Source organism: Nomascus leucogenys, chromosome 3, assembly GCF_006542625.1.
Source record: "Nomascus leucogenys isolate Asia chromosome 3, Asia_NLE_v1, whole genome shotgun sequence".
In the NCBI taxonomy this organism is placed as follows: domain Eukaryota; kingdom Metazoa; phylum Chordata; class Mammalia; order Primates; family Hylobatidae; genus Nomascus; species Nomascus leucogenys.
The window spans coordinates 16,952,214-16,979,204 of NC_044383.1; the positions used below are offsets into that span (position 1 = coordinate 16,952,214).

General features: G+C 42.7%; 1 protein-coding gene across 3 annotated transcripts in view; it reads right to left on the reverse strand.

The window, feature by feature from the left end:
- Positions 1–26,991, reverse strand: part of LOC100582085 (inactive pancreatic lipase-related protein 1) — a 31,405-nt gene that overhangs the window by 2,394 nt on the left and 2,020 nt on the right. The window contains exons 1-12 of one of the 3 annotated variants that reach the window (XM_003254991.2): positions 15,840–15,870; positions 15,657–15,705; positions 14,916–15,070; positions 14,291–14,416; positions 11,945–12,079; positions 10,486–10,594; positions 8,867–8,986; positions 8,648–8,767; positions 6,652–6,770; positions 5,302–5,431; positions 2,663–2,771; positions 1,245–1,412 (exon numbers count right to left, since the gene is read on the reverse strand). In XM_003254991.2, the coding sequence (XP_003255039.2) occupies positions 1,245–1,412; positions 2,663–2,771; positions 5,302–5,431; positions 6,652–6,770; positions 8,648–8,767; positions 8,867–8,986; positions 10,486–10,594; positions 11,945–12,079; positions 14,291–14,416; positions 14,916–15,070; positions 15,657–15,705 (1,340 nt within the window). In that variant the 5' untranslated portion in view covers positions 15,840–15,870. Of the gene's footprint in view, positions 1–1,244; positions 1,413–2,662; positions 2,772–5,301; positions 5,432–6,651; positions 6,771–8,647; positions 8,768–8,866; positions 8,987–10,485; positions 10,595–11,944; positions 12,080–14,290; positions 14,417–14,915; positions 15,071–15,656; positions 15,706–15,795; positions 15,871–26,991 lie in introns of those variants that run through there. The other 2 variants (XM_003254992.2, XM_003254993.2) reach the window with 2 other exon arrangements.

A 26,991-nucleotide genomic window follows, 5' to 3' on the forward strand; every position in this document is an offset into this window, starting at 1 on the left:
ACAGGGCCTCAGGTGCAGCCTTAAGTAAGTTCTGTTCCATTTGCAGAAAGTTCAGAAAGCGTCAGCCTTTCCTCAGGAAACCTGGAAGATGCAATGCCCTGGCTGATTTGGCCTCGTATGTCTTACCTGTGAGCAAGTTATCTCCTGGGAACACCTCTCATTTTTAAGATTCCAACGATGCCACCACCTGACATGTTTTTAACTACACAGTCCCAGGATCCAGGCCATGGGATGCTTGCTAATGGGGCCTTGGGGAGCTGAATTTTAGAGGCTGAGTATCCTCTGACGGGGTCAGGGAGGAAAGGATTTGGTTGCACCTCCAGCCTGCACAGGGCTCCCGACCAGCCCGGCCCAGCCTCCTGTGTACCATGCTCTAGCTTATAAGGCCTCTTGGTTCCACCGACCACGTGGCAGGGCCAGCCTCTTTGTTCTCCTTGCCTCGTGGGGATCGGGATAACGTCACTGGGTCATCCAGTTCGAGGAGACCCAGATGTGGAGTCAGCCCCCATTCTACGCTGCCACCCCACCCTCCCCACCTGGGGGAGGGACAATCTCTGGGACCTGAACTCGGTGACTCCACCTAACCCCAAACTTCAAGACCATCGGTGGCTGAGAGCCCAGGATCTCCTTCCCACAAAGCCACATGTTCTACTGGCCAGACTTGGGGTCTGAGGTTTGAGAGACAGTCGCTCTGCCCTCTCAGGTCACCACACCAAATTTCCTCCAGCTGTCCCTTTTTCCTACCCATGGCCCTGTGCTTATTCAGGCCCAAAGCCAGGGAGGCCACAGGTCAGGATCTCACAAGTATTGCAATCCCAGTGCTTTCTTGTCCTATATAAAATTTTCGGTCTTTTCCTAAAACTGATTTATTTTCCATTTTATTATCCTGAAATGTGATTGGTCTTCTCCTCTTTCAAGTATAGCTATTCACTCACCCATACTTATAAACTTGTACCCTTCAGAAAGGATTTCTTGTTCTCTTTTTTATGTTTTCTCATTTTACCTTGAAAGTGCAGCCTTATCTTCTGTATTCCCACAGGCAGTGCTGAGAACACCCAACGAGGTGCACCCAACAGAAACATTTTATGCTCTTTGTCAGTTGCTTGTTTGGGGAGAAGGGGCCACAAATGGGTAAATTTTCTTGGCTTTTCTTGCTTAACTACACATAACTTTCTGGGGTGGGTTTTCATTATAACATGAATCTCTGCAAACATTTTTAGACACCAGCCAGCAAAGATACATACACTGTCTTCTCTTCTCTCTTTTGCACAGTGATCTTGACAGCACCCACTTTGGGGAGGGTTGGATTTATCACATTGTTATTCCAAAGAAACTTGACTTTCTCAATTGTTCCAACATCCAGCTTTGCATCAAACTCATAGGAATGGGTTGAGCCTGGTTTGAGAATCCCCCTTGAAATAGAGAAACGTAAACATCCCTGTTCATGGAAATGAGTTCTAATTACAATACGACGCCATGCTGCTGTTTTCTATTCTAGATTAACAGGATTATTTTTCTGAATTAATTTCCAAATAAAGGATGGAGAAATGGAAAAGCCAGTTATATGCTAGCACCTCAAACTATGGTTTTTAAAACTCAAGTTAATTTTTCCTTAAAGCTTTCTAATAGAAAATAAAATAGAATTCCTGCATATCATTTTATATGTTTTGGAAGAATTATTTATACAGTAACAAATTAGCCACATAGTATGGCACAATAAGCATGTGTTATTGTACTAATCAGAAAACAGGACATCTGAAGTAATATTAGATTTATGTTTAAAAAAACATCTATTAAGAGAGAAAGAGGCAGGGCATGGTGGCTCACGCCTGTAATCCCAGCACTTTGAGAGGCCGAGGTGGGTGGATCACCTGAGGTCAGAAGTTCGAGACCAGCCTGGCCAACATGGCAAACCCCCATCCCTGTCTCTACTAAAAATACAAAAATCAGCCAGGTGTGGTGGCACATGCCTGTAATCTCAGCTACTTAGGAGGCTGAGGCATGAGAATTTCTTGAACCTGGGAGGCGGAGGTTGCAGTGAGCCAAGGTTGTGCCACTGCACTCCAGCCTGGGTGACAGAGCAAGATTCTTTCTCAAAAAAAAAAAAAAAAAAAAAAAAGAGAGAGAGAGGATGAAATGCCTAGGTTTATAACAGAAAAGAAAAATTGTTAGCAGAAGTCTGCAATTAACTTCAGTACATAAAGTAATATAGTCCTGCATTACTTAACAATGGAGATATGTTCTGAGAAATGTGTCCTTAGGTGATTTAATCATTGTGTGGACATCATAGCATGTACTCACACAAACGGAGATGGCACAGCCTACTACATACCTAGGCTGTATGGTACAGCCTATTGCTCCTAGGTTACAAACCTGTACTACATGTTACTGCATTGAGTTCTGTAGATGATTGGAACACAATGGTAAGTATCTGTGTATCTAAACACCCAAACATAGAAAAAGTACAGTAAAAATATGGTATTACAAGCTTATAGAGCAACTGTTGTGTATGTGGTCCATCAACTAAAATGTTGTTACATGTTGCATGACTGTAATTAAAAACCATTGACATATAAAGAGATGATAAGTGTTCAAATTAAGTGCGTGGTTTGAAGGCTGTGTATATCATCAAATGAGACGTAGTGTTAAAATAGGAAATTACCTGAAGATACTGTACTGGTGAGTGTTTCCCTTATTTCCAAACAAAGCAACTTTGATCTGACCAGTGGCTGTTCTTCCAGACAGTGTGATGGAAACCCCATATCTCCAGCCTGCACAGGAGATGGAAGAGTTCAATTTATTCACATACAAAATAGGTAGCCTACATCCCAGACTTGTCTCCTTCTCTTACTCTGAGGCATCAAAGCATAAGAAATTCCTTTTTAAAAATTATTATTATTATTTTTTGAGATGGGGTCTCATTCTGTCACCCAGGCTGGAGTGCAGTGGTGCAATCTTAGCTCACTGCCACCTCCGCCTCCCAGGTTCAAGTAATTCTCCTGCCTCAGCCTCCCTAGTAGCTGGGACTACAGGCACACACCATTATGCCTGGCTAATTTTTGTATTTTTAGTAGAGACAGAGTTTCGCCATGTTATTCAGGCTGGTCTCCAACTCCTGACCTCAAGTGATCCGCCCATGTCAGCCTCCCAAAGTGCTGGGAATACAGGCGTGAGCCACCACGCCCAGCCAAAGTATAAGAAATTCTATTTTTTAATCTACAAATCAAACAAGGCCTTAAGGAGAAGTATGTATTTAGCAGTATCCCCCTCTAGAACTGCATTGCCCAGTGAGGAGGTCACCAGCCATATGTGGCTGCTTACATTTAAATCCAAATTAAATACAATTAAAAATTTAGTTTCTCAAACTCATTAGCTGTATTGCAAATGTTAAATTGCCACATGAGGCTAATGGCTACACAGAATATGCCCCTCATTGCAGAAAGTTCTGTTGGCCAGCTCTGCCCCAGAATGGCAGTACAGTGAGGTAAGGTGAAGAGAGAGGGAATAGGAGCTTGTCTCCACATTTGGGAAGGTAGCTCGGGAGTGCAGCCTGGCAAGCACCTCGAGGAGGGGGACTGTGTTTCCTCTCTGCTCCCCAGGCCCTGGGCAGTCTCTAGCACAGAGTAGGTGCACGAGCAGTTGTCGCTTAGGCTCCTACCTGAAGTGCTGTCCCAGGGCCTGCATGCACACACACACACAAATACAAATACATATACACAAACATATGCATGCGTGTGCACACACAGAAATACATATACACAAACATATGCATGAGCACACACAAAATACATATACAGAAACATGCATGTGTGTGCACATACACAAATACATATACACAACATATGCATGTTCATGTGCACACACAAATACATCTACGCAAACATGCATGTGTATGTGCACACACACACCTACACACATATAACCACACACATATACATAGACACCCACATACAAATACACACACATACACATGCACGCACATATACATAAACATACAGACACACATATACATACATATATAAACACGTGCATACACACAAAGGTACATACACACATAAACACACTCACACATGCATGCATACACCCACACATGTGCACAGATGTACATTAATATACACACACATGATTCTTGCCTAACTCCTATTGATCTTTCATATCTTCAGAGACCTTGACCCTGACCCTCTTTCTGGTCAGGGCCAGGTTCTCTGTCCCATAATGTCACGGCAACAGCTACCAAGCCCAACATGCTTGTAGTTGCTTGCCCAGTTTCTGTCTTTGGCTGGATTATTAATTTCATGAGAGGAGTGCCTTGTTCGTCCCCACATCCTCAGTGTCTAGCATAGTCTGTGGCCCATAAGTAAATGTTGATCGAGGAATGAATACATGGTTTTTGAGTGTTTAATTTGTTGTTGAAATATTGGCAAGTATTCCATGCATCACAACATCAGTGGAAGGATTGATTAATCAATGTCTTCTTACAAAAAAATATACAGAGTGATATCTATGGTGATAGAAATGTTCTGTATCTTGATTTGGAGGTGGTTACACAACTATTCATTTGTCCAAACTCATAGAAGTGTATGCTAAAAAGCGTGCATTTTGCCAAATATAAATTTACCTCAATAAATCTGACTTTAAAAACTATGTAAGATGTGTTATATATTTATATGAATATATAACCTCTGTCTTTACTGGATCACCTCCTATGGAACTGTCATGGGGCAGGTTGGTACAAAGTGGCCCAAACATGCCCAGTCTCTACCCTGTGTCTTAGTCCATTCAGCAGGTTTTAGAGAGAAACCATCCTTCCCCCTGATTCCCGCCTGCACTCCACCAGCGAGGCAGCCCCTGGGCATCAGGGATGCACAGACAGAGGGGAAAGCAGAGAATGGAGTTGGGCTTCTTAAGGGACACAGCCCAGCAAAGAGCTGGTACCAATTACATCTTTGCTGAATGAAGAGAAAAGGTGTGTCTGATGCGGCCTTAAAAAGAAAAGAAACAATGAACTGTGGAGTGGTAAAAATTCAGGGTAGCTGGTCAAAAGGATGTGCAAATTGGCCTCGTTCCATTAATTATACTATTTGCTTGCTGTCATTTCATGCCACAGAAATAGAATGGAAGAAATGCACACTCTTTCTAAATCCTCAGTTGACTTGTAATTGCAATAGTTTGGGTGAATGTGTCCATTTCTAAGATAATTAAAATGTACCCACAAATATTTCAGGTTGAAAGCAAGCCCCTCATTTGTAACAGAAACTATATATTTTCTTTACATGAGCAGGTAGTCAAAGTGCAACTTACGAGCAAAATTGCTAGCCTCTCCTGTGTTCAAGAAGAATTTCTGCTGCTCTTCACTTGTCCTGCCAGCAAATTTATCAGCATAGTGACCCATCTGTGGGCATCCTTGATCTGGACACGGGAAGCACTTGTCCTGTTGAGAAGAGATAGATGGGACTGTAAGGAGAATTTGTGTTTGTATGGTTGATACATCTGAGGGAGCAGACACTCAATTTTCCTACAGCCTAAGCGTTCTCCTTTGTGACAACAAAGGGGTTGGAGCAGATGATCTCGAAATTACCTTCATCTGGATCAGGGTTCCCAACTTTTAGGCACAACACATTAGAATTATTTGAGGAGCTTTAAAAAATACTGATGCCCGGCCGGGCACAGTGGCTCAGGTCTGTAATCCCAGCACTTTGCGAGGCCGAGGCGGGTGGATCACGAGGTCAGGAGATCGAGACCATCCTGGCTAACACAGTGAAACCCCGTCTTTACTAAAAATACAAAAAATTAGCCGGGCGAGATGGCGGGCACCTGTAGTCCCAGCTACTCGGGAGGCTGAGGCAGGAGAATGGCGTGAACCCCGGGGGGCGGAGCCTTCAGTGAGCCGAGATCGCGCCACTGCACTCCGGCCTGGGCGACAGCGAGACTCTGTCTCAAAAAAAAAAAAAAAAAAAAATACTGATGCCCAGGACCTAGGTTAGATCAATTATACCTTCTGCTGAGTGGAGGTGGTGAATGATAAGCAGCCAATTCTCTGGGACAAAAACCCTGGATTGCAGTGCTTACCAATTTCAGTGGTGTAAATACTCTAACTGTGGCCAATTTCAGGCTACCAACATGATGTCTCTGAATGTGGAGTTGGGAAGGGATACTCATGCTGGCTCTTGTGAGCCGGAATAGGCAGGCTCTAGCCTGTCATTCTTCCATCTCTCCCCTTATTGCCAGCCTGGCATATAGGACTCCAGCATCCACCTTGCTTTCTCTGTGGTGTGAATTATTCTCTATACATTCCTCTACTCTCGCTCTGCCCTTGCCAGAAATGTGCATTCCTGTGTTTTCTAAACTGTATCATTTTTAAGCCAGATTCAGAGGTCGCCTCCTGCAGGAAGCCTCTCTATATCATTGAATTGACTGCTCTTTCTCTCTGATTTCCCAGTTTTCCTCTGCCACATGACTCATCTAATCTAAAATTTTAGCCACCTCCTGCCTAAAGTCGTTTACTTTTTTTCTCTTCCACTCCACAGGACCATGAACTCTGAGGGACAATGCAAAAAACGTAGTGAGAAGGCACTGCAAATCCCAAACACAGCAGGACAGCAGTCCCACGGAGGGGTGATGCCCGTTGCTCGAGGCAGGATGATAGCTTACAGACTCAAAGGACTTGTAGGAAGCGCAGGGGTATGCAGCAAACCCATCAGGGTGGAGGATGCTTTCCAAGTAATACTTGTAGCTTCTTAGGTGATTGCAAGCCACAAAGTCCCGGGTTCCTGGGAAAACAAATAAGGAAGTCTGAACAGGTAGTTGGGTGCTGGAACAGCTTCTCTGCCTCTCTGTCCAAATGGGATGGTTCCAAAGTACGACCGTATTTTCAGAAACTTAAGATAAATCCAAAATTCAGCCACAACAATGACAATTAACATATAGAGGGTGCTTTCTGCATACCAGGCAACGTTCTGATCACTTTACATGCCTTGTCCATGTAATCCTCAGTCTTCCTAGGAGGTGGGTACCTTATCATCCCTATTTATACATTATCATCTCATCCCTATTTTACAGAAAGAACTACGGAGTATAGCCTCAGATTTACAGTTGAGCTAATAGGTGGGAAAGCTGGTAATTAGACCCATACCCATCTGGTCTTGAGCAAATCCCTTTAACCTTTGTGCCATCTCATGTCCCAGGCACCATGCTGGAGGTCCTCAAAGACATGACCAGATGTGATATGATCAAGCCAATGCGAGGACATCTCCATGCGGCAGTTATACAAATAAAAACAAGGGCTGGATAACTTTAGGTGGCTTTGAATGAGCATCACTCTTATAGCGTCTTGATTTTCCTTGCAACCTTTCTTGGCTCCCTGCAACTCCTGCCAAGTGACAAATGTTACATTATACCTTCCAGACCTGGCCTGAGCTTGCTGGGCCATTACTGATGAAGAGTTTCGGCTGCCCTATGCACGCAAACCCTTATGAGGCTGTGAAAGACAAACTGCATATGTCCTCATTCTTTTATTTTATTATTTTATTTTATTTTATTTTATTTTATTTTATTTTTGAGATGGAGTTTCACTGTTGTTGCCCAGGCTGTGGTGCAATGGCATGGTCTCGGCTCACTGCAACCTTTGCCTCCTGGGTTCAAGTGATTCTCCTGACTCAGCCTCTCGAGTAGCTGGGATTGCAGGCACACACCACCACGCCTGGCTAATTTTTGTATTTTTAGTAGAGACAGGGTTTTACTATGTTGGCCAAGCTGGTCTCAAACTCCTGACCTCAAGTGATCTGCCTGCCTCGGCCTCCCAAAGTGCTGGGATTATAGGCATGAGCCATCACACCTGGCCTGTCCTCATTCTTAGTATCTGCTTTGATGGCATCCATATATGCCAAGCCATTTTGATGAAATTCAATAAAAATCTTTACTCATTACATTTGGTCAGACTACTAAGGGTTTTCTCCGTGTGGTGCCACATGACAAGCCTGGATGAAAACTTCACCTGTCCATTGTCCTTTTGGCCTCATTAGATACAGAGTCAGAGCTGTGTCTGCAGGATGCCCTTTCTTCCCAAGTGTGCTAAATCAACAATAAAGAATAAACCATGTCCAATAGCAGTCTCCCATCTCACCTTCCTTAACTGTGATTGCTCCTTATTCCTACTCAACATGGGTGAGCAATGGCTCTCATTGTGCAAATAGGCTTGCTGTGGAAACCACTGGGAATATTCTCATTCTAGCTACTGAAAGGAAGCTGATTACATCATTTTGAACCTTATCACTGACTCCCAAGAGAGAATTTGTAGCAAAAGTCTCTTAGTTACAGTCAGAATGTTTGCTTTTATGGTATTTCCTTTCTCTATTAGGTAACTACAAATTGATTGTTGGAGTCACAGCTTTAAGTGACAGTTTTATAATTCTTTGTTGCTTGTACACGCCAGGACATCCACAGCAATGTTTTAAGGAAGCACAAAAGCAGTAAAGCTGAGATATAACAAATACTATGTAGCTACACTTTTTCTGAAATAACCCCCAGAAGAGGGAATTGTATATTTTTAAAGACAGTTTCATTTTTATTCTTAAGATTTGCTACAGAAAGGTATTGGTCACTCCAGGAAAGAACCTGCCCTGCTCCCTTCACCCCACCACGACTTTACCTGCCCAGATTCCATCTAGATCCACGATCTGAGACAGGGCATTCTTCTTGCATCCCGGCATGCTCTCTCCTCCATTGGGGAAGAAGTCAAGATGACCCATCTGTTGGTTCGTTCCAAAACCTGAAATGTTTAGAACAACAATGAGCTTTTTGTCATGCAGGACTTTCATGGTTAAAACACAGTTGTGCATGCTCACAGCTGAAGCATCGTAGGTCTCACCCAAGAATGGGATCAGGGGAGCTGCATCCGTGTGAATCACATCAACAAAGTCAGCATCAGAGGGATCAAGTCGCACCTCTTCAGGAGTACTCTCGAAACTTGCTTCTACAGGATCCAACCCTAAAAGAGATGATCAGCACTGCAGAACAATAGACCTGACTGCAGATGTCAGCAGCACCAAGGTGTACAGCTGCCCAGGCTATGCACTGCCCAACTCAAGGGGTACCACGCCCTGGAGTTATGCAGTGCCATGGCCTTGGGTGCTAAATATGAGGACATAGAGTCTGAATGTGGCTCATTGCAAAAGGGTTCCCAGTGGCGTGGATGGAGGAGGACAAACGAGCAAAGAAATTTAGATTTTGTTTAGGCAAGGATTTTTTCCCCACCAGAGTCTCCCATTTACTTGTGTATCTTTCTTCAACATCCTTTCTCTCCCCAAGTTTGTAGAAAGAAAGGGTGAAGCAATGTGGTATCATAGTTAAGAACACAGGTTCTGGGTCTAGGTTGCCTGGCTCCAAATTCCTACTCAGCTGCTTTTGGGGCAAGATGCATGACCTTGAGCATGTCACTCTACCTTTTTGTGCTTCAGGTTCTTCATTTTACAAAATGCGGTGATAATGGCATCTATTTGATATGGTTGTTATAGATTAAATGAGTTAATATGTAGCACTTAGCACAATGCCTGGTGTATAGTCATGAGTGTATAAGTAAGATATTAATAATTATTGTTTTTGACAAATTTCCTTCTTAGTAGGGATCTTGGATTTGTTAATAGTTTTTGAAGGCTTCGTTAGAGCAGCTGATAAAATAGGAACGTGAATGTAGTTGCCAGCTGCAAATAGAAGAGAGATTTCTTGTAAAGAGTTGCTTGAGCCAAACATCAGCAAAACCAGGTCTGGATCTCAGTTGTCCCACTGATGAGCTGTGTGGCTTTGGGCAAGTTATTTGCATCCCTGAGCCCTTTTCTTCAGTTCTGAGAATTATATAAGAAAATATAAAACATTTTGTGCAGTATTTGGGATAAGCAGGCACTTAATCTATGCTTATCATAATAATTATAGTAGCATTATTATTATTATCACCATCATATTATGTAGATATATCTTGTTGCTGTTATAATTCAAATGCTTTGATGGGGTTAAAAGAATGCTTTTGGCCATAATGGCAACTGGGTTTCTTCTACTAGTAGAAGAGTGGGAAACACTTTTAAGGTTCTATTCTGCCCTTGATTTCAAAGAAAAGGGAGAAAGAATTGGCAATACAGACCCTCCTTGATTATGTTTTGCTCATGTTCATACTGGTCTCACTCTGCATTTTCCTGGGTGCCCAGTCCTGTTGAGAGACCGACACCACCAGAAAACCAGGACTCAGAAAGGAGGGGCTAGGACAGAGGTGGAAGAAGCAAAGAGGAACAAAATCACCCTTCCCTTGCCGTGAAGGTGGCGCATGAGCTTCTTGGGGACTCCCTAAAATGTTCTGTGCAGGCTCCAAGCAGCTCTATCACAGCCAAGGGGGGCAGTGAACTCTCCTTCAGGGGAGTTCTGAACTGGGCTGCATTCTTGAGACCTCATTCTGGGGTTTCTGGGGACAAAACTGGGGCCCTGCCTCTGGGGCCTTACCTGTGATCCTGCTTAGGCCTGGAGTCTTGCTGCCTGCCTTTCCAGCCACGTGGGCTCCCAGGCTGTGGCCGATGAGGTGAACTTTGGAAGGGGGGTAGCTATACTCTGTCTGGAGAGGGAAGATTGTATTTTCAGGACATTTTTTTGCTGTGGTTTTTCTAAAATGCCAGTCTAATAGATATTACTCCTCTGCTGAAAATCTTCCATGCCTCTCATTGCCTTCAGGATCAAGCCCAAACTCATTCTGAAGGCCTCAGAGCTTTCCTAACTCATCATCTACTTTTCTGGACCCTTCAGCCAAACCCCTTGGTGAACTTTCAGACCCTCGAATACATCATAGCCTCTCACCTCTGGGCCTGGTTTGTTCTTCTCTTCCTGTTGTTGTCTATCCCCCAAGCACTTGCCAGCTAACATCAACAGACTAGCCTTCAGCTCTCAATTTAGACATCTCTTCCTTGGGAGACCTCCTTAATCCCTTTCCCCTCCCCATCAGTGTGGATTAGCTGCCTTCTATGTGTTCCTGTAAAGCTCCTACTCTCCCCATCAGAACCCACTAATAGATCACACTCTACTGGCATTGCAAGTCTTCACTGCAAGCTCCTTGATGGTCTGGGACCTCATGTGTCTTCTTTACTTCCTCACATACTCCTGACATTGTGCTCCAAAAATACTGGTGAACAAGCAAATCAAATAGAGCTATGAGGTATTTGCACATGTTAATCTCAGAGACATTCACCCAAAGGCACTTCATTTATTGGTCTACCATACTTCTTGTACAAATACCATGGGTTTTGATTTCTGCAAGAGGGCAGAAGTTGATTCTTTTGTAGACCCTTTAACTATAAGACAGAAATGGCTGTAGTCATTACCTGGTATAGAAAATAGTCACAAAGGATTAGCAACTTAAAGAATTAAAGACTGAAGGAGTCAGCTATAATGAAACAGTATAGGAAGAAATAAGTGAAATGATTGTGGCAGAAGGAATTCCCCAACATCAATAGCACCCACACCACCAGGCCAGTAGAGTTGGTACATGCTAATTGCACGTACTATCCGTTGGCTCTCTGTGGCTGTCTCTGGCCATGCTGTGTTTCACCCCAAACAGAGCCCACCTGGTGTTGTGGGTGAATTCTAAAGCTAGATGGTTTGGATCAAAAGGCAGCTCTTCTATTCATTTGCTTTATGACTTTGGGAGCAAACTGGTTAAAGTTTCTGGGCCTCAGTTTCTTTATCTGTAAATTGAAGAGGATTTTTAAAAAACCACTTTCTAAGTGTTAGCAATTCTTATTTTTGCTTCCACTGGCATGTCATTATGAAGGCAAATTTCAGAGTTTTAGAAGTAAGGTCTGGATATCAATTCTTTCTCCTTCTTTAATCCATAATGCTCAGCTGCATCTCTACCAAACAGAGACCAGCAGGCACTGCTTCCCTCCTCACATAGCCCATCCTGCTGACTCACCAAGAGGATGTCGAGCATCTGGGCCACCTGGGCGCCCACCACTCGCACGTTGTTGGCAGCCTGTGGGTAGGTGTTTTGGGAGCCCGTCTTCCAGTCCACGCAGATGCAGTTCACCTCCTCCACCTCAAACAGGTTCTGGTGTTGGGGAGATAGCGGGGTTGGGGAGATAATGGGAGCAGGGGAAACCTTATCCAGCCAGGGCTCAGAAATGGCCACTGCTTTCTTCTCCTAGCTAGGGCATGAGATAAACTAGACTCTGTTAGGGAATCTTGTTGGTAATTAGGCGTTATCCTTCAGGGTGAACGTTATGAGAAAGGCAAACTGATTCCCCCTCCAGCTTACAGATTAATTGGAAGCTGGCCACTCTCTGGTTTCCTTCAACCAAATTTAGTAATGTTGGTTAGTAAGGGAAAAACAATTGCATCATGAAAAGAGTCCTATTTTGAAAAGGAAAAGTCTTAGGTGCAATCTCCGGTGGCCAGTGTCTAAATGACCTTGCGGATTTGCCTGTGATAGGTCCTTTCAGGCTCTTGGCGATGCCCCAGGCTGCTGGGCATTCACTGAGCTGGAAAGTGAGAGAAAAACTTCACTATGTTTATAGTCACAATGACACAGTACTTCATGGAGTAGACACATGTAGATATTTGAAAAATAGAACTGTACTGATTTAAAAGAGATTGAAGAATTCTGGAAGGAAAATGTCTTCCTGGATGTCGAAGGAGCTGATATATCTTTAGGAGTTCTGCCAGGCAGTACATATTACCAGCTTGAATTTAAAATGGTACTATAAATTTAAAATCCACTTGGAATCATTCCACATATAGTATACTAATATGTGTGATCACATGCACAGAGATAGTGGGAGTTTTCTCCTCAGGACTTTTCTTTTCTTTTCTTTCTTTTTTTTTTTTTAAGACAGAGTCTCACTCTGTCACCCAGGCTGGAGTGCAGTGGCACCATCTCAGCTCACTGCAACCTTCACCTCCTAGTTTAAGTGATTCTCCTGCCTCAGCCTCCCGAGTAGCTGGGACTACAAGCGCCTGCAACCACGCCTGGCTAATTTTTGTATTTTTAGTAGAGGCAGTGTTTCACCATGTTGGCTAGGCTGGTCTCGAACTCCTGACCTCAGGTGATCCACCCACCTCAGCCTCTCAAAGTGCTGGGATTACAGGCATGAGCCACTGCGCTTGGCCAGGACTTTCATTTTCAAGCAATCCTAAGGAAACTTTCACAAGCCTGGAGAATTTGGAGTATAAACTGTATCAATAAGATGCTTATTAATGATAGGACAGGAAAGGTGCCAAGAGTGAAATGCCTGTTAAACCAAGGCCAAGTGCAGAATGACTTTAATTTTCTGGGTTTGTAATTTTTCCTTTTGACATTACTGGTTGGTGTTATTAATGTATGTGTGGAAGGCAGGCTCCTGGGGTAAATTCTTAGGTGACAGAAAAATCAAGTGAACCAGTCTCCACATAAAGAGAAAGGATGATGGCATATTGTGGTATATTGCATGCACATGTGTGTGTGTGTTTGTGTGTGTATGCACAAGTTGTACACACATGTCCATGTATGTATGTGTGTGTGTGCACATGTGTGTATTCTTCTGTTGCTCTCCTTCCGACCTATATTACATGTAGGTGACACTTTCTATTCTATCATTGTAGTAACTTAATCTTAGTTTTCTTTTTTTTCTTTTTCTTTTTCCTTTTTTTTTTTTTTTGAGATGGAGTCTCACTCTGTTGCCCAGGCTGGAGTGTAGTAGCACAATATTGGCTCACTGCAAACTTTGCCTCCCGGGTTCAAGCGATTTTCCTGCCTCAGCCTCCCGAGTAGCTGGGACTGTAAGAGCCTGCCATCACGCCAGGCTGATTTTTGTATTGTTAGTAGAGATAAGGTTTCACCATGTACGCCAGGCTGGTCTCAAACTCCTGACCTCAAGTGAGCCACCCACCTCGGCCTCCCAAAGTGCTGGGATCAGTTAAATGGTCACAGCAACACATGTCAGCCTCTCAGGGATATGGGAAAAATTTGAACGAAAAAACACCTATAGTCCCTCGTTTATGGGATACAAAATACCCTCAGTAAAAATGGAAGCAGAAAACATCAGGCCTTGGTTTAACCAGAAATCAGATAGTAGGAGTATTTTTCTGATAGCAAATGTGGTTGCTTCAGGGTGCAGATGTAGTGCAGAAACATGGAAAGGCATTTTAATTTTTGTGAAGAGAAGCATTTTAATTGCATAAAGTTACCTAATATGTAAAGATTTCTTGAGTGCATAAAGTGAGGCAGAGATGTTAGCAGAAGTGTTGGCGTCAGCTGGCCACAGGGATCAGAGCTGGCTCCTACCTTGCACATGTCTGTCACCCAGCTCTCATCTCCTTTGTCTATGAAGCCATGGATGATGAACCGGGTCTTTCTGTCCATTTGAAAATTTGATGCCTCAATTGTCGATAGATCAGAGAGGAGGAGAATCTGTGACAGACGCAGAAGTGCTGCATGTTTTCGCAGCCCAGCCTCACAGGCCTATCTTTTTCCTTCCTCATCTCCACCTGTCCCAATGCCTCTACTTTTCAAAGCTTAGCAAAAAGCCACCTCTTCCATGAAGCCCACCCTGATCTCCCCTTTCCTGCAGCATCTCTCCAGGTGAGTAATCACTGCTTCCACTAGGCCTGGATTGTGGTTTGAGGTCTTACCTTCCCTGTGGTTCTTGTTAGACAGTAAGCTGTTTGCCCCAGACCAGAATCACACAGTAGCTACAGGTTCTGGCAAATGCGTGAACCATTCATTCATTCAAGCCAACATTACTAAAGACCTGCTCTGTCTAGGTCTAGCCAGGTCTTGGGGGGCAGCTTGAGGGATGGAGGTGGGGCATGGTGGAGGAAGAGGGCACAGAGATAAGGTATCCGTGGTCTGCAGGGTGGTCGTAGCCCCGTGCCCAGTTACAGTGACATTTAAATGACAGAGTTCTCACTTGAAAGTTGTTTGGGTTTTCATTGGTGTACAGCAGGAAGCGGGTGCCGATCTTCTCAGGGCTCCAGGGGAGAATTTTTAGGGGCCTGATTGCTGTCCCGCCCCAGGGCTCAGTGTCAGAAAAACACCCGAGGTCCTCATAGCAAACTTCTTTTCCTACAGAGAAAGGTTGAATCTGCTCAAGGATTTGCTCTCGAGGTGTGCTCTGGGGTGTCACTGCTGTTCAGGTCTGGTCACTCTTCTGTTCAGTGACAGTCTGAAGACAATGGATGAACCTACTGCAGCCCCTCCCACTCTCTTCTTGACCCCAGTGCCCACCTACTGGCCTGGTATCAGTCCCATTGAATCCCACATGGACACCATTGGTGCCTTTGTTTAGAACTACCATCAAAACTGGAAAGTTCTAAGTCCCATTCCTAGCTCTTCTGATACATTTATTCGACCAATGTGATCATGGGCATTGATAAGTCGATATGTTAACTCAGGCAGATGTTTCATGCTTTACCTAGAAATGTCTGGCCTTGGGCACCCCGAACATGAAGGTAGGCCACTTGGGGGATCCCCAGAAACGGGTCCCCCTTAAACTGCCCAGCCTACTCTCCCAGGCAGAGAGTGTCAGCCCACCTCTTCTCTCTGGTACCCTGGAGCTGCTGGGAGCTCTGCCACAGTTAAAGCTTTCTCTGGCCAGGGCTGAGAGCTTAAGTTTAAGCCCTTCCTACAGGGCAGGAGTGGTGTTTCTTACTTTTGGCTGCTCCCAGCAGGAAAAGTGTGATTGCCCAGAAGATCAGCATCTACAATAAATTTAAACATAACTCAGTCTCACGGGGCATTGCCAGAGCAGTGAGCACTGATGCCCTGGACTTCAGTACTGTTTGCCTCACCTGTACGTCACAGCAGGGGGAAAGGAGTTGCAAAGGTGACTTACCCTGTCTAATGTTCCAGATGTTCCCTCCCACCAGATCGAGTATCCAGGCCTTTCTAAAAATATATATTCCAGCCTTATCATTTGGACACTACTTCAAGAAAACAGCAGGTGATGATAGCCCATGCTGTGCACGCTTAATACTTTGATCTGCCCAAATACACAAAACAAGATTAATAATAGCTGTCAAGTCTTTCCACAAGTCTGAAAAGATGACAGAATGCTTGGTTAAAGGAGGGAGTGAAGTCACCAACCTTGTACCTATGTAACTATGCATGTACTTGTGAGCTGAAAGGGCCCCCACTTTTCAATTTTATATTTCATCACCAAATAACTTACAAGTCTCAATAGGGACACAGCAGCAAACCCTAATAATAGAGGATAGTATTTCTCACTTAGAATAGATGAAAATACCTGCAAATAGTTGAAAGTAAAGAGAAATCTCTGATTAAGAAAACCTCTTCTCTCTCTCTCTCTCTCTCAATTTTCCTCTCTCTCTTTCGAAGACTAGGAATACTGGGCATCTGAGCTTTGGAGAAAAATTCAACAGCCCCCACAGTAGCCTCTGACCACAATCCTCCCATTAACTGCCTATTCCACTTATCTATTGCTATGCAATGAACCAATCCAAAAGACAACACTTTAAAACAATGGCAATGGTTGCATTATGCCACTATAATCTCAATAGTTGGGTTCAGGAGACCCCAGAGGCCCATGTCATGTCTGTTGAATTTCCCCAGGTCCTCTGAAGGTTGCACACCTGCAGATAATTCTTGGCCCCTGTAAGTCCATCATGATATAACCAGAGACCGCTGCATCTGTGAGCAGCCCAGCCAGTTCACACAGCAAGGCAGATAAGCCTTCACAAGGCAAACACCATGAGTGTCTCCCCTTGCCAAGTTAAATATGCCTCAGTATCAAAGTTCTCAATCCTAAATAACCAAAACACAAGGGTGCAGGCCTAAGGGCCTTCCTCTTAAGAAAATGGAAAGGACTCCTGGAATCATAAAGAATAGCTGCCAACTGTTACGAAGTCTTGCCAAGTACAGTCAGAATTCCAAGCACCTTACGTTTATTACCTAATTAGTCTTAAAACAACCCCATAAGCCTCTCTTTATAAATGTGGGAACTGAGGCACAGAGAGATAAGTTGATTGCCTAAAAAGTCACACAACTAACCAGTGATGAGGTAAGATTTGAATTCAGGCTGTACAGAGTTGTTGAATATTCAGTCGTGCTGAGCTAGTAATCAGCAAGCTTCAATGGATGTCAACCATGTGGAACAAGAGGGATACACAGAATGAGTCAAAAGAGAAAATGTGAAAACCCTCTTGGCCCCTGACCTGTTTCCTCCCCACTTCCGGGCTTCCCCGGGATGGAGAAACAGGCTAGACTTGATGATGGATTGGGAAGGTGGTCACAGTTCTTCATCCCTTCCTCCTCTACACACACCCTTTGCAATGTGATCTTGCAGCTCCTTCCATCAAGAACTGGAGTTTATGTCTCCACCTCTTGAATCTGAGCTAGACGTGGTATGACTTGATTTGGTCATTAAGTGTGGTAACAGCAACATCTTCGAACAACTCAAAGCCAGCTGGCCCCCAAGTATGTAAAGGACCCAGCCAAGATTAGTGGCACTGCCTACTGAACCCACTGTAACCACAGAGGCATGAGTAAATCCAACCAAGACCAGAAGAACCACCCAGCAAACTCAGATTTCTTGGCATGAATAAATGCTTACTGCTTTAAGCCACTGAATTGGGGATAGTTTGTTATGCAGCAGTAGCTAACCAAAATAGGAACCCAAGCCAGGCCTGGGAGTCAGGGACAGCAGCACCTGTTGCACTCACTGTTACTATTCTTCGGCACACAGCATCAGGTTCGCGCACACCCTTTCCTAAGACAATGAGGAAACTCCCCGCATCAGTCAATATACACTGTGCTCCAGTGCACTGGCTCCTGTTTAAATGCTCTAGGGGATTTAATTAAGCCTCTAGCAAGGTTGAGGTTCAAGCTGCTTCTCCTTCAGAGGCTGTCAGAACAATTTATTCATTCCATACCAGATGGAAAGATTTCTGGGTGAGGCTTTCAAACAACAATAACAACTGGAAATTTTTTTTTTTTTTTTTTTTTTTTTTTTTTTGAGATGAAGTCTCGCTCTGTCGCCCAGGCTGGAGTGCAGTGGGGCGATCTCAGCTCACTGCAAGTTCCACCTCCCAGGTTTATGCCATTCTCCTGCCTCAGCCGCCCAAGTAGCTGGGACTACAGGCATCCGCCACCATGCCCGGCTAATTTTTTGTATTTTTAGTAGAGACGAGGTTTCACCATGTTAGCCAGGATGGTCTCGATCTCCTGACCCCGTGATCCGCCCGCCTCAGCCTCCTAAAGTGCTGGGATTACAGGCGTGAGCCACCGCGCCTGGCCAACAACTGGAATATTTTGAATGAACTTACATCCAGTTTCAGGATCACAAGTAAGGATTCATAGACATACAAATCTGTGGATCTCTTTTTGCAACCATGACTTCATGTCCACCAGACAGCTCTCAGGCCTTCGAGACGTATGACTCACCGAAGGTCACAAAAGTAAAGAGTGAAGTCATCAGCTATTATCTGTTATACATATATGTGTAGATGGAGCCCAAATATCTGCTTTCCTTCAGGCGATCAGCTCTGTTCTTGTTTGCTCCTTCAATTTTAATTCTGGGGGAATGATAGAGTTGGGTTCAAGGTGGGTTTTCAGAGTGCCTTAATTTTAGAGAAATGTTTGTTTTGAGAAAGCTGGTTTTTAAATCTCTTCCAGAGCATAGACTCAGACTGTATTACATTGAACTATGTTTCTAAGTCTCCCATGAACTGGCAGACTCCCTCTGTGTGTTGTAATGGTAGCAGGGTACAAGACCTTGCCTCATCATTAGTCAGCTATTGATTTCTTTTTCTTTTATTAGAGATACCTGTCTGTGGGAAGTGAATTCAGCTTCTAAGTTTCACCTAGAGTTCTCAAAGCCCTTGATGACTGCTGGTAGATCTCACTGAGGCCAGACAAACCCTGGTGCCCGTTGGAGTGCATTAGGTCCAAAAGTCTGCACTCCTCTGTAGGGGTTCTTGGCATTTCCAGAACAACCCCAGCCTTCAGAATCTGGGTGCTGTGAAGTTCTGCAAACTTGAATGACGATTAGATAATGAAATAATCAGAACTTGCTCTCCATGCAAGTATCAAAATGGTTGATTTACACCCAAAACTTGGCTGAAGCCACTTTTCGGGACCTCTGCTTGTCCATGATGAAGTCCTCATCATCCAGCTGCCATGGACCTTGGACACCAGGAACTGGGTCTTTTTTTTTGCTCACTTGTGCGTCTCCAGTGCCTAGCAGAGTGCCTCACATATGGTAGGTGCTCAGCACGTTTGTGGAAGGAATGAATGCTTACTCAAGGACCGTCCTAGTCTTGTCTCCTACAATTCTCCTCTCTGAATACTGCCCAGAAGCCATAACAAACTGTCTTCTTAATAGTAAATGAGTTAAGCTTTTAAAAACTATGTAACTTTTCTGTACTTACCTTTAGTTGTTTCATAATGGCCAATATCCTATTTAAGAAAACGTTTTAGGTCTTTTGACATTTCTTACAAACTTCTGAAATTCTAAATTAAGTGTTTTGATCTCAGAATAACTTTGGGGACATACCAGAGGGTCCCTGGAGCTTCTCAAAGAAAGAGAGATATTAAACAACTTAGGATTATTAAATATGTTAAGTTATATGGGAAACATTGTAAATAAGAAATTATATTTAACCTTCTTTGAGTTATATTTGTATAAATGTGTTGTTAATATGTGTTCCACAAACTACTAAATTCTTAAAAATCTAATGTGTTAGCAGTTGTAATTTTGGTTATTATGTTAAAATGTTATGTGCTACAAAACAACCACACTTCCTTGTGAATTGTGTCACTGTTATAATGAATTCTCAACTTTCAGCGATGGCCATTTTAAGTTCTGTTACTCATGCACAGATCTTTAAATAGTTAATTGTTTTCTTTTCTTTTCTTTTTTTTGAGACAGAGTCTTGCTCTGTCGCCCAGGCTGGAGGGCAGTGGCAGATCTCAGTTCACTGCAGCCTCAGCCTCTCGGGTTCAAGCGGTTCCCCTGCCTCAGCCTCCTGAGTAGCTGAGACTACAAGTGCACACCACAATGCCTGGCTAGTTTTTGTATTTTTAGTAGAGACAGGGTTTCATCACGTTGGCCAGGCTGGTCTCGAACTCCTGGCCTCAAGTGATCCGCCTGCCTTGGCCTCCCAAAGTGAGCCACTGCGCCCGGCCAGTTAATTGTTTTCTGAAAGCTTTTTGCAAGCAACTATAACCTTACCAAGCTTCAGCTTTATGGAGATTCATGGAAAGTACTCTGACAAGTATAGGCTGATAACTCTAAGATTATCCCAATGGATTGGGTAAGAATTTGCAGAGCTCCAACAAACTGGTGTCTTGATTACAGGCATGCGCCACCACGCCTGGTGCTCTCTATCCACTTTTTAAGACCTAACACAAATATGCTTTTCTTTCTTAGGATGTTATTGTTTGGACATGGCCTAATTTTAAATACTTGACCCTAGTTGATCCATTCATTGTTTCCATTAGTGGGAAAGTCATTCAAAAAATATTTATGTGCTCTTCTACTACATGCCAGGCATGTAGGCAATAGGCAAACCCCTTAAGAAGTTTAGAAATGGGATATACAGAGAAATGAACCAGCAATTATGATATGGAGAGTCAAGAGTTGAGGTGGGAACATTTCCGGGTGCAGTAGGATTATTGCTGGGAAGCCCCTTATCAAGTCTTAGGGGGTAGGGGTAATGGAGGTGAGGAAAGATTTCCTGGAAGAAATGCTGTCTACTCAGATATTTAAGAATCAGTAGGAGTTGAACAGACAGGAAGATAAGGAAAAGAACATCCGGGGAAGAGGAACCATTCATGGCAACATCCAGCCGCATCAGAGGTCAAGGCCCTTTTGGGGGACAAGGCCAAAATGTAGAGTTCCAGAAGGAGCATGGTGAGAGATGAGGGCTGGAGTCCAAGGTGACAACTAGAACATAAAGGACCTCACAAAGCTCATTAAGGAATGTGGATTTTGTCCTGGGGACCATTGGGAGGATGATCAATTTGTGCTTTAAAAAGATCAAACAGACTGCAGAGAGATGAGAGGTCTGGTTTAATTTTGACGTTGACATTGTCATGTCAACTTGGTTATAACTGGTAAAATTAAAACAAACACTCATGGAATTTATTAGAAATAACCTACATAGTTGCTTTCACAGGGATAGGGGGATGAGTTAGGAATTATCGATTCTATACAGTCCTCATCTCCTTGTGTGGCATCTCTCCTGAGACGTCTGATGTGGAACAGACGCAGAACTAAAGATGTGGGAAAAGTGGCAATGGTTGGTACTTTCCTCATGGACCTATCCAGAAGGGGTCATTTTGGACCTGGAAGTCTGCTTACGTGATCAGAATGACATCAGTAATATTAATAACGAAACTGATGACAGTATCATGTAAACAGTATTCCCAAGTTCAAAAGGTAGCAAAATTCAACAGTCATGTATGGTTCTTGAGACCATATTGAAAAGTTTCATTGAGAATAATGGAAATTGATGACAAAAGACAAGAATGTATCGCTCCACCATTAATTTTATTAGCAGTAAGATTTAGTAATCACATGTCAGCAGCCTCCTAACGAAATGTGAGGGTGAACAGAACTTCCTCTCACATGGTTTCTAGACTACAGAAGTTGAAAAATATAAAAATAAAGTTAAACCAAAGAAAGGCGAGAGGTAGTTTCCATACTCACTGTATTTGCAAGCTATAGTGGAAATAAAATGTGCACCCTCATAGCTAGCATTTGTTGAATGCTAATTATTACATTTTTGGCTTTAACCTAGGCATCCAATATATATCATCTCTTTAAGGCCTCCCACCAAGAATGTTGAGTGTACCATTAATATTTACATTTACAAATGAAAAACCTGCCTTAGAGAATTGAAGTATTTTACCCAAAGTCATTCAGCTACTTAATGTTAAAACCAGGATTCAAATCCTCTCTCTTAGTCACTAAAATATATATCCTTGGTAATTTTGACTTCACTGGGCATTTTAATTACTGAAATGTTACTTCTAAGTGGCATACATTAAAATTTTTTTATTTCAATAAATTTATAGTGAATAGTCTTTTAAAAAAACCCAAGCAACAGATATATAATTTTCAAGATTAGATATAAGAATCCAACCTAGATATCTAGAAAATACCAAACAAGATGACAAAAAAATCTTGGTAACTATAAGATTATACAGAAATATCCACATGTCCATAATTACATAGTTTAAAGGTCAACATTCAAGAAAAATTGCTCATGTTCATTAGCATCCTGTAGACATAGTTTAGATTTACATACACTAATTTTTTTGTTCATTATTATTTCCAGAGCAAGTTTGAACATTTACCTGATGCATACATATGTGATGGTAACTAAGGTAGACTTTAGACGTTTTCATTTACAAATCCATTTTTCTTAAGTCCTCAAATGCTTTATCTCTATTAAAATACTTATCTATGATCAAAAGTATAGGTACGCAAGTATAAATATTCATTCAATAAGTATTTTACCTTTTTACATTTTCTGAATTGGGCCACATGATCAGAAATCAGAACCTTTAGAGTCCTTGTATTTTTTTAATGATATTCATCTTTTGTCTATAGCACCCTGTTTAATACTACATGTGACTCAAATGTGCATTAAGGACATCCAGAGATTTTATTCATTTATGTCTACTTCCCATTGACAGGGATATACAAAGAACAAGTTTCATTTATAGAATAAATACCATAAATAATATTAGGTTGGTGCAAAAGTAATTGCGGTTTTGGCCTTAAAAGTAATGATGAAAACTGCAATTATTTTTGCACCAACCTAATGGAATAAACAGAATTAAACCCAAGGGCTCAAAATTTGTATAATTAATTATATTGTGCATCAATAGCATTGCTAATGAGCCTGACCCTCATCAGCCAGGTGTCGTGGCCCCCTTCGGTAATTCCCATGCAAAGTAAATGATTTTCATGTTTCTCTTTCACAGTCATAATGAGGAAGGGAAATGAATTGAATTTCAGAACTGGTGGTAGGGGCTCTACTTTGAGATTTTACTATGTAGAACGAACCCCTGATGGACATGAGGAGTTGTTACCCAGAGGTGATGAAGCAAGTGTTTGGATTTGAAAGTAATAAAGAAGGCAATTACTTAAGCACATTCAAATATAACATTTTCTGTATTTTTGGTTATCAGCTTATTATCATTGTGCTTCTCTTCAAGACACAAAAACAAAAAGCTAGTTTAATTTTGAGGTTGACATTATCATGTCAACTTGGTTATAACTGGTAAAATTAAACACTCATGGAATTTATTAGAAATAACCTACCTAATTGCTTGATTGCTTGAATCAAAACAAACAAATAAACAGCACTAGTTTATTGACCCAACAAAGGTTATTGATGATGCCCAAAGCTAGATTTTTTTGTAGTTTTCTTTTTTTTTTTTTTTTTTTTTTTGAGACGGAGTCTCGCAGTGGCGGGATCTTGGCTCACTGCAAGCTCTGCCTCCCGGGTTCACGCCATTCTCCTGCCTCAGCCTCCCGAGTAGCTGGGACTACAGGCGCCCGCCACCGCGCCCAGCTAATTTTTTGTATATTTAGTAGAGATGGGATTTCACTGTGTTAGCCAGGATGGTCTCAATCTCCTGACCTCGTGATCCGCCTGCCTCGGCCTCCCAAAGTGCTGGGATTAAAGGCGTGAGCCACCGTGTGCCCGGCCTGCAGTTTTCTTTCAACTAAGGGGAAAGAGAAATTGCTGAAAATGGCTTTGTCATTGATCATACCCATGGATTTTTTTTGAAAGAAGATTCAGAGAGCAATGTGTATGGGTTTTTGTATAACCTGAGTATACTTACTTGAAGGACATCAACAAAATATGCCACTTCTTCTTCCACAATCTGGATGTTCTGCGAGGCTTGTGTGTATGCAGCTCGGGAGCCACTATTCCAGTCCACACAGATACAGTTCACACTTCCCAGCTGAAACAGATTCTGGTAAAAAAGACAATAAGTAGATATGTAATTTGGGATCTTTATTAATTACTAGTTAACACATTTGCAGACTAGGATAAATTCTCTTCTTGGCCTACACAATATCATTTTAACCCCAATGCAATTGACAAAACTTCTAGTCTTTTGTGGATATGGAATCCCTCTTGAAGTTTAACATCAGCTCTATGCTAGAGGTTTGACCACAATGGGAACTGGCATCTTTGGATTTCTACTGTAATAGATACATAGACATTTACTTCAAAAAATGTACAAAATGTGGTATGATGGGTTGTTCCTTAGGTCATCTTAAATGTCACAAGACATTGTCCCTTACTAGGATGCAACTAAGGACATTGTTTGCCTTGTTCACTGCTATATCCAATTCTTATAACAGATTCTTGCACACAGTAGGTGCTCAGTAAATATTTACTGAATGAATAAAAGATTATTTTAGGTTGTCTTATATAAACATATTGAAGGTAAGGAAATAAGCTTTTCCATGATTGAAAGACTAAGCAAAGCTTTTCGATGAATGTATTTTATTGTACATCACTGAAGAGTTATTTCAATAGAAAATATAACTTACTTGATATCTACTGGAAGACTTGTTTAATGAGGGTCAATTATGGTTTCATGAATGTTTGTTTGGGCAGGAGTTTTGTTTATTTGACTATGTTTATACATATCCTCATTTTTTTCTAAACATAATTTGGAAATGATAAAGCAATCTCGGAAATGATCTCCAACTTTTTCATTTTACAGCAGGAAATATCCAAAGCAAGGAAATGATTGTCTTGAATCCAGTCTGGCTACTCTTGAATGGCAACATAAAAGTGTGCATAGGGCACAGCACTTCTGATATCCTGGACTGAGTTTGATTTTACTAATATCATGGTTGGCTAAGGAGAGAATCAGGACGGGAATCCAGGACCTTTATTCTTCTAGTTTAATCTCCTTGTTTCTTCATCTAAATACAACAGTGTTGTCAAAGCTAAACCAAATACAAGAAAAACACAACTGCTTTTGGGATCTCAGAAATAAATTGTATTCACTAAGAAAACTATATTCCTTTAGAGCTAAGAATCACATTTCCTTTTTCACTGTTGTATAAAAATCTATTACTACCTCCAGTAATTGTCAGCTTTAAATTATTTTGGAAGACAAATTGTGGTTTTACTGCTTGTGTTTAAGCTTGCAAAATGTATGGACTCTAGGGTGCTCATCTGTCTTCAGGATCAATGGATATGCTCTGGAGTTGACTCGTTCTGCCCTTGGTTTGAGCCACAGGCAGACCCGAAACCGTACGGGCTTAGGAGGAACCTTATGTCTTTCTTCTTGACACCTGAAGAAAGGACTTCTCCATTTGTGCCACAGTAGGTCAAAGAAATGTGATGAATACATGAATAAACACTTGAATAAGTGAATTAATAATAATGTTCCTCAAGCACTAGCAGTTACTAGGAAAATTTATTCTATTTGATTTTCTTTCTTTTCATTCTTTATAACAGGCACATAGCCAAAGGCAAATTAAAGAAAATAGGATCACTGCTATTGAAACAACAGAAGCCAAAAATGAAAACCTACACGGTTTCCCAAGTTATTGCTATCAGAGGAGATCAAAGAGTAGTAAGTGAAAATCAAGAAAAAGAGTTTGTTCAGGCAAGATGAGATCTCTCAGCACATCACATGAAAATTGAAAAGTAATGAAAGAGAGCCTGGTGCAATGGCTCCGGCCTGTAATCCCAGCTATGGGAAAATATCCCTTCAGACCAGGAGTTCAAGACAAGCTGGGGCAACATAAGGAAAGCCTGTCTTAAAAAAAGAATTTTTTTTTTTCAATTAAGCAGGCATGGTGGTGTGCACCTGTAGTCCCAACTACTTGGGAGGCTGAGGTTAGAGGATCCCTTGAGCTCAGGAGTTTGAGGCTTCAGTGAGCTTTGATTGAGGCACTGCACTCCAGCCTGTGCATGACAGTGAGACTCTGTGTCTTTATTTTATTTTTATTATTTATTTATTTATTTTTTGAGACAGAGTCCTGCTCTGTCGCCTAGGCTGGAGGGCAGTGGCACAATCTCGGCTCACTGCAACCTCCACCTCCCGAGTTCAAGCGATTCTCCTGCCTCAGCCTCCTGAGTAGCTGGGATCACAGGCACATGCCACGATGTCCAGCTAATTTTTATATTTTTAGTAGAGATGGGGGTTTCACCATGTTGGTCAGGCTGGTCTCGAACTCCTGACCCCGTCATCTGCCCACCTTGGCCTCCCAAAGCGCTGGGATTACAGGCGTGAGCCACCGCGTCTGGCCAATTTTTTTTTATTTTTTTATTTTTTGAGACGGAGTTTTGCTCTTGTTGCCCAGGCTGGAGTGCAATGGCGCTATCTCGGCTCATTTCAGCCTCCACCTCCTGGGTTCAAACGATTCTCCTGCCTCACCCTCCCCAGTAGCTGGGATTACAGGCATGCGCCACCACGCTCAGCTAATTTTTTTTTTTTTTTTTTTTTTTGAGACAGAGTCTCGCTCTGTCACCCAGGCTAGAGTGCAGTGGCGCGATCTCGGCTCACTGCAAGCTCCACCTCCCAGAATCACGCTATTCTCCTGCCTCAGCCTCCCGAGTAGCTGGGACCACAGGCGCCCACCACCATGCCTGGCTAAATTTTTTTTGTATTTTTAGTAGAGACGGGGTTTCACCGTGCTAGCCAGGCTGGTCCTGATCTCCTGACCTCGTGATCCACCTGCCTTGGCCTCCCAAAGTGTTGGGATTACAGGCGTGAACCACCGCGCCCGGCCAATTTTTGTATTTTTTAAGTAGAGATGGGGTTTCTCCATATTGGTCAGGCTGGTCTTGAACTCCCAACCTCAGGTGATTCGCCCACCTCGGCCTCCCAAAGTGCTGGGATTACAGGCGTGAACCACTGTGCCTGGCAGACCCTGTGTCAAAAAAAAAAAAAAAAAAAGCAGTGAAAAACAGGGGCCTGGGACATGCTGTAATGCTTCAGTATGGTAGGAACTTTTGCTGAAATTTTGAAACATC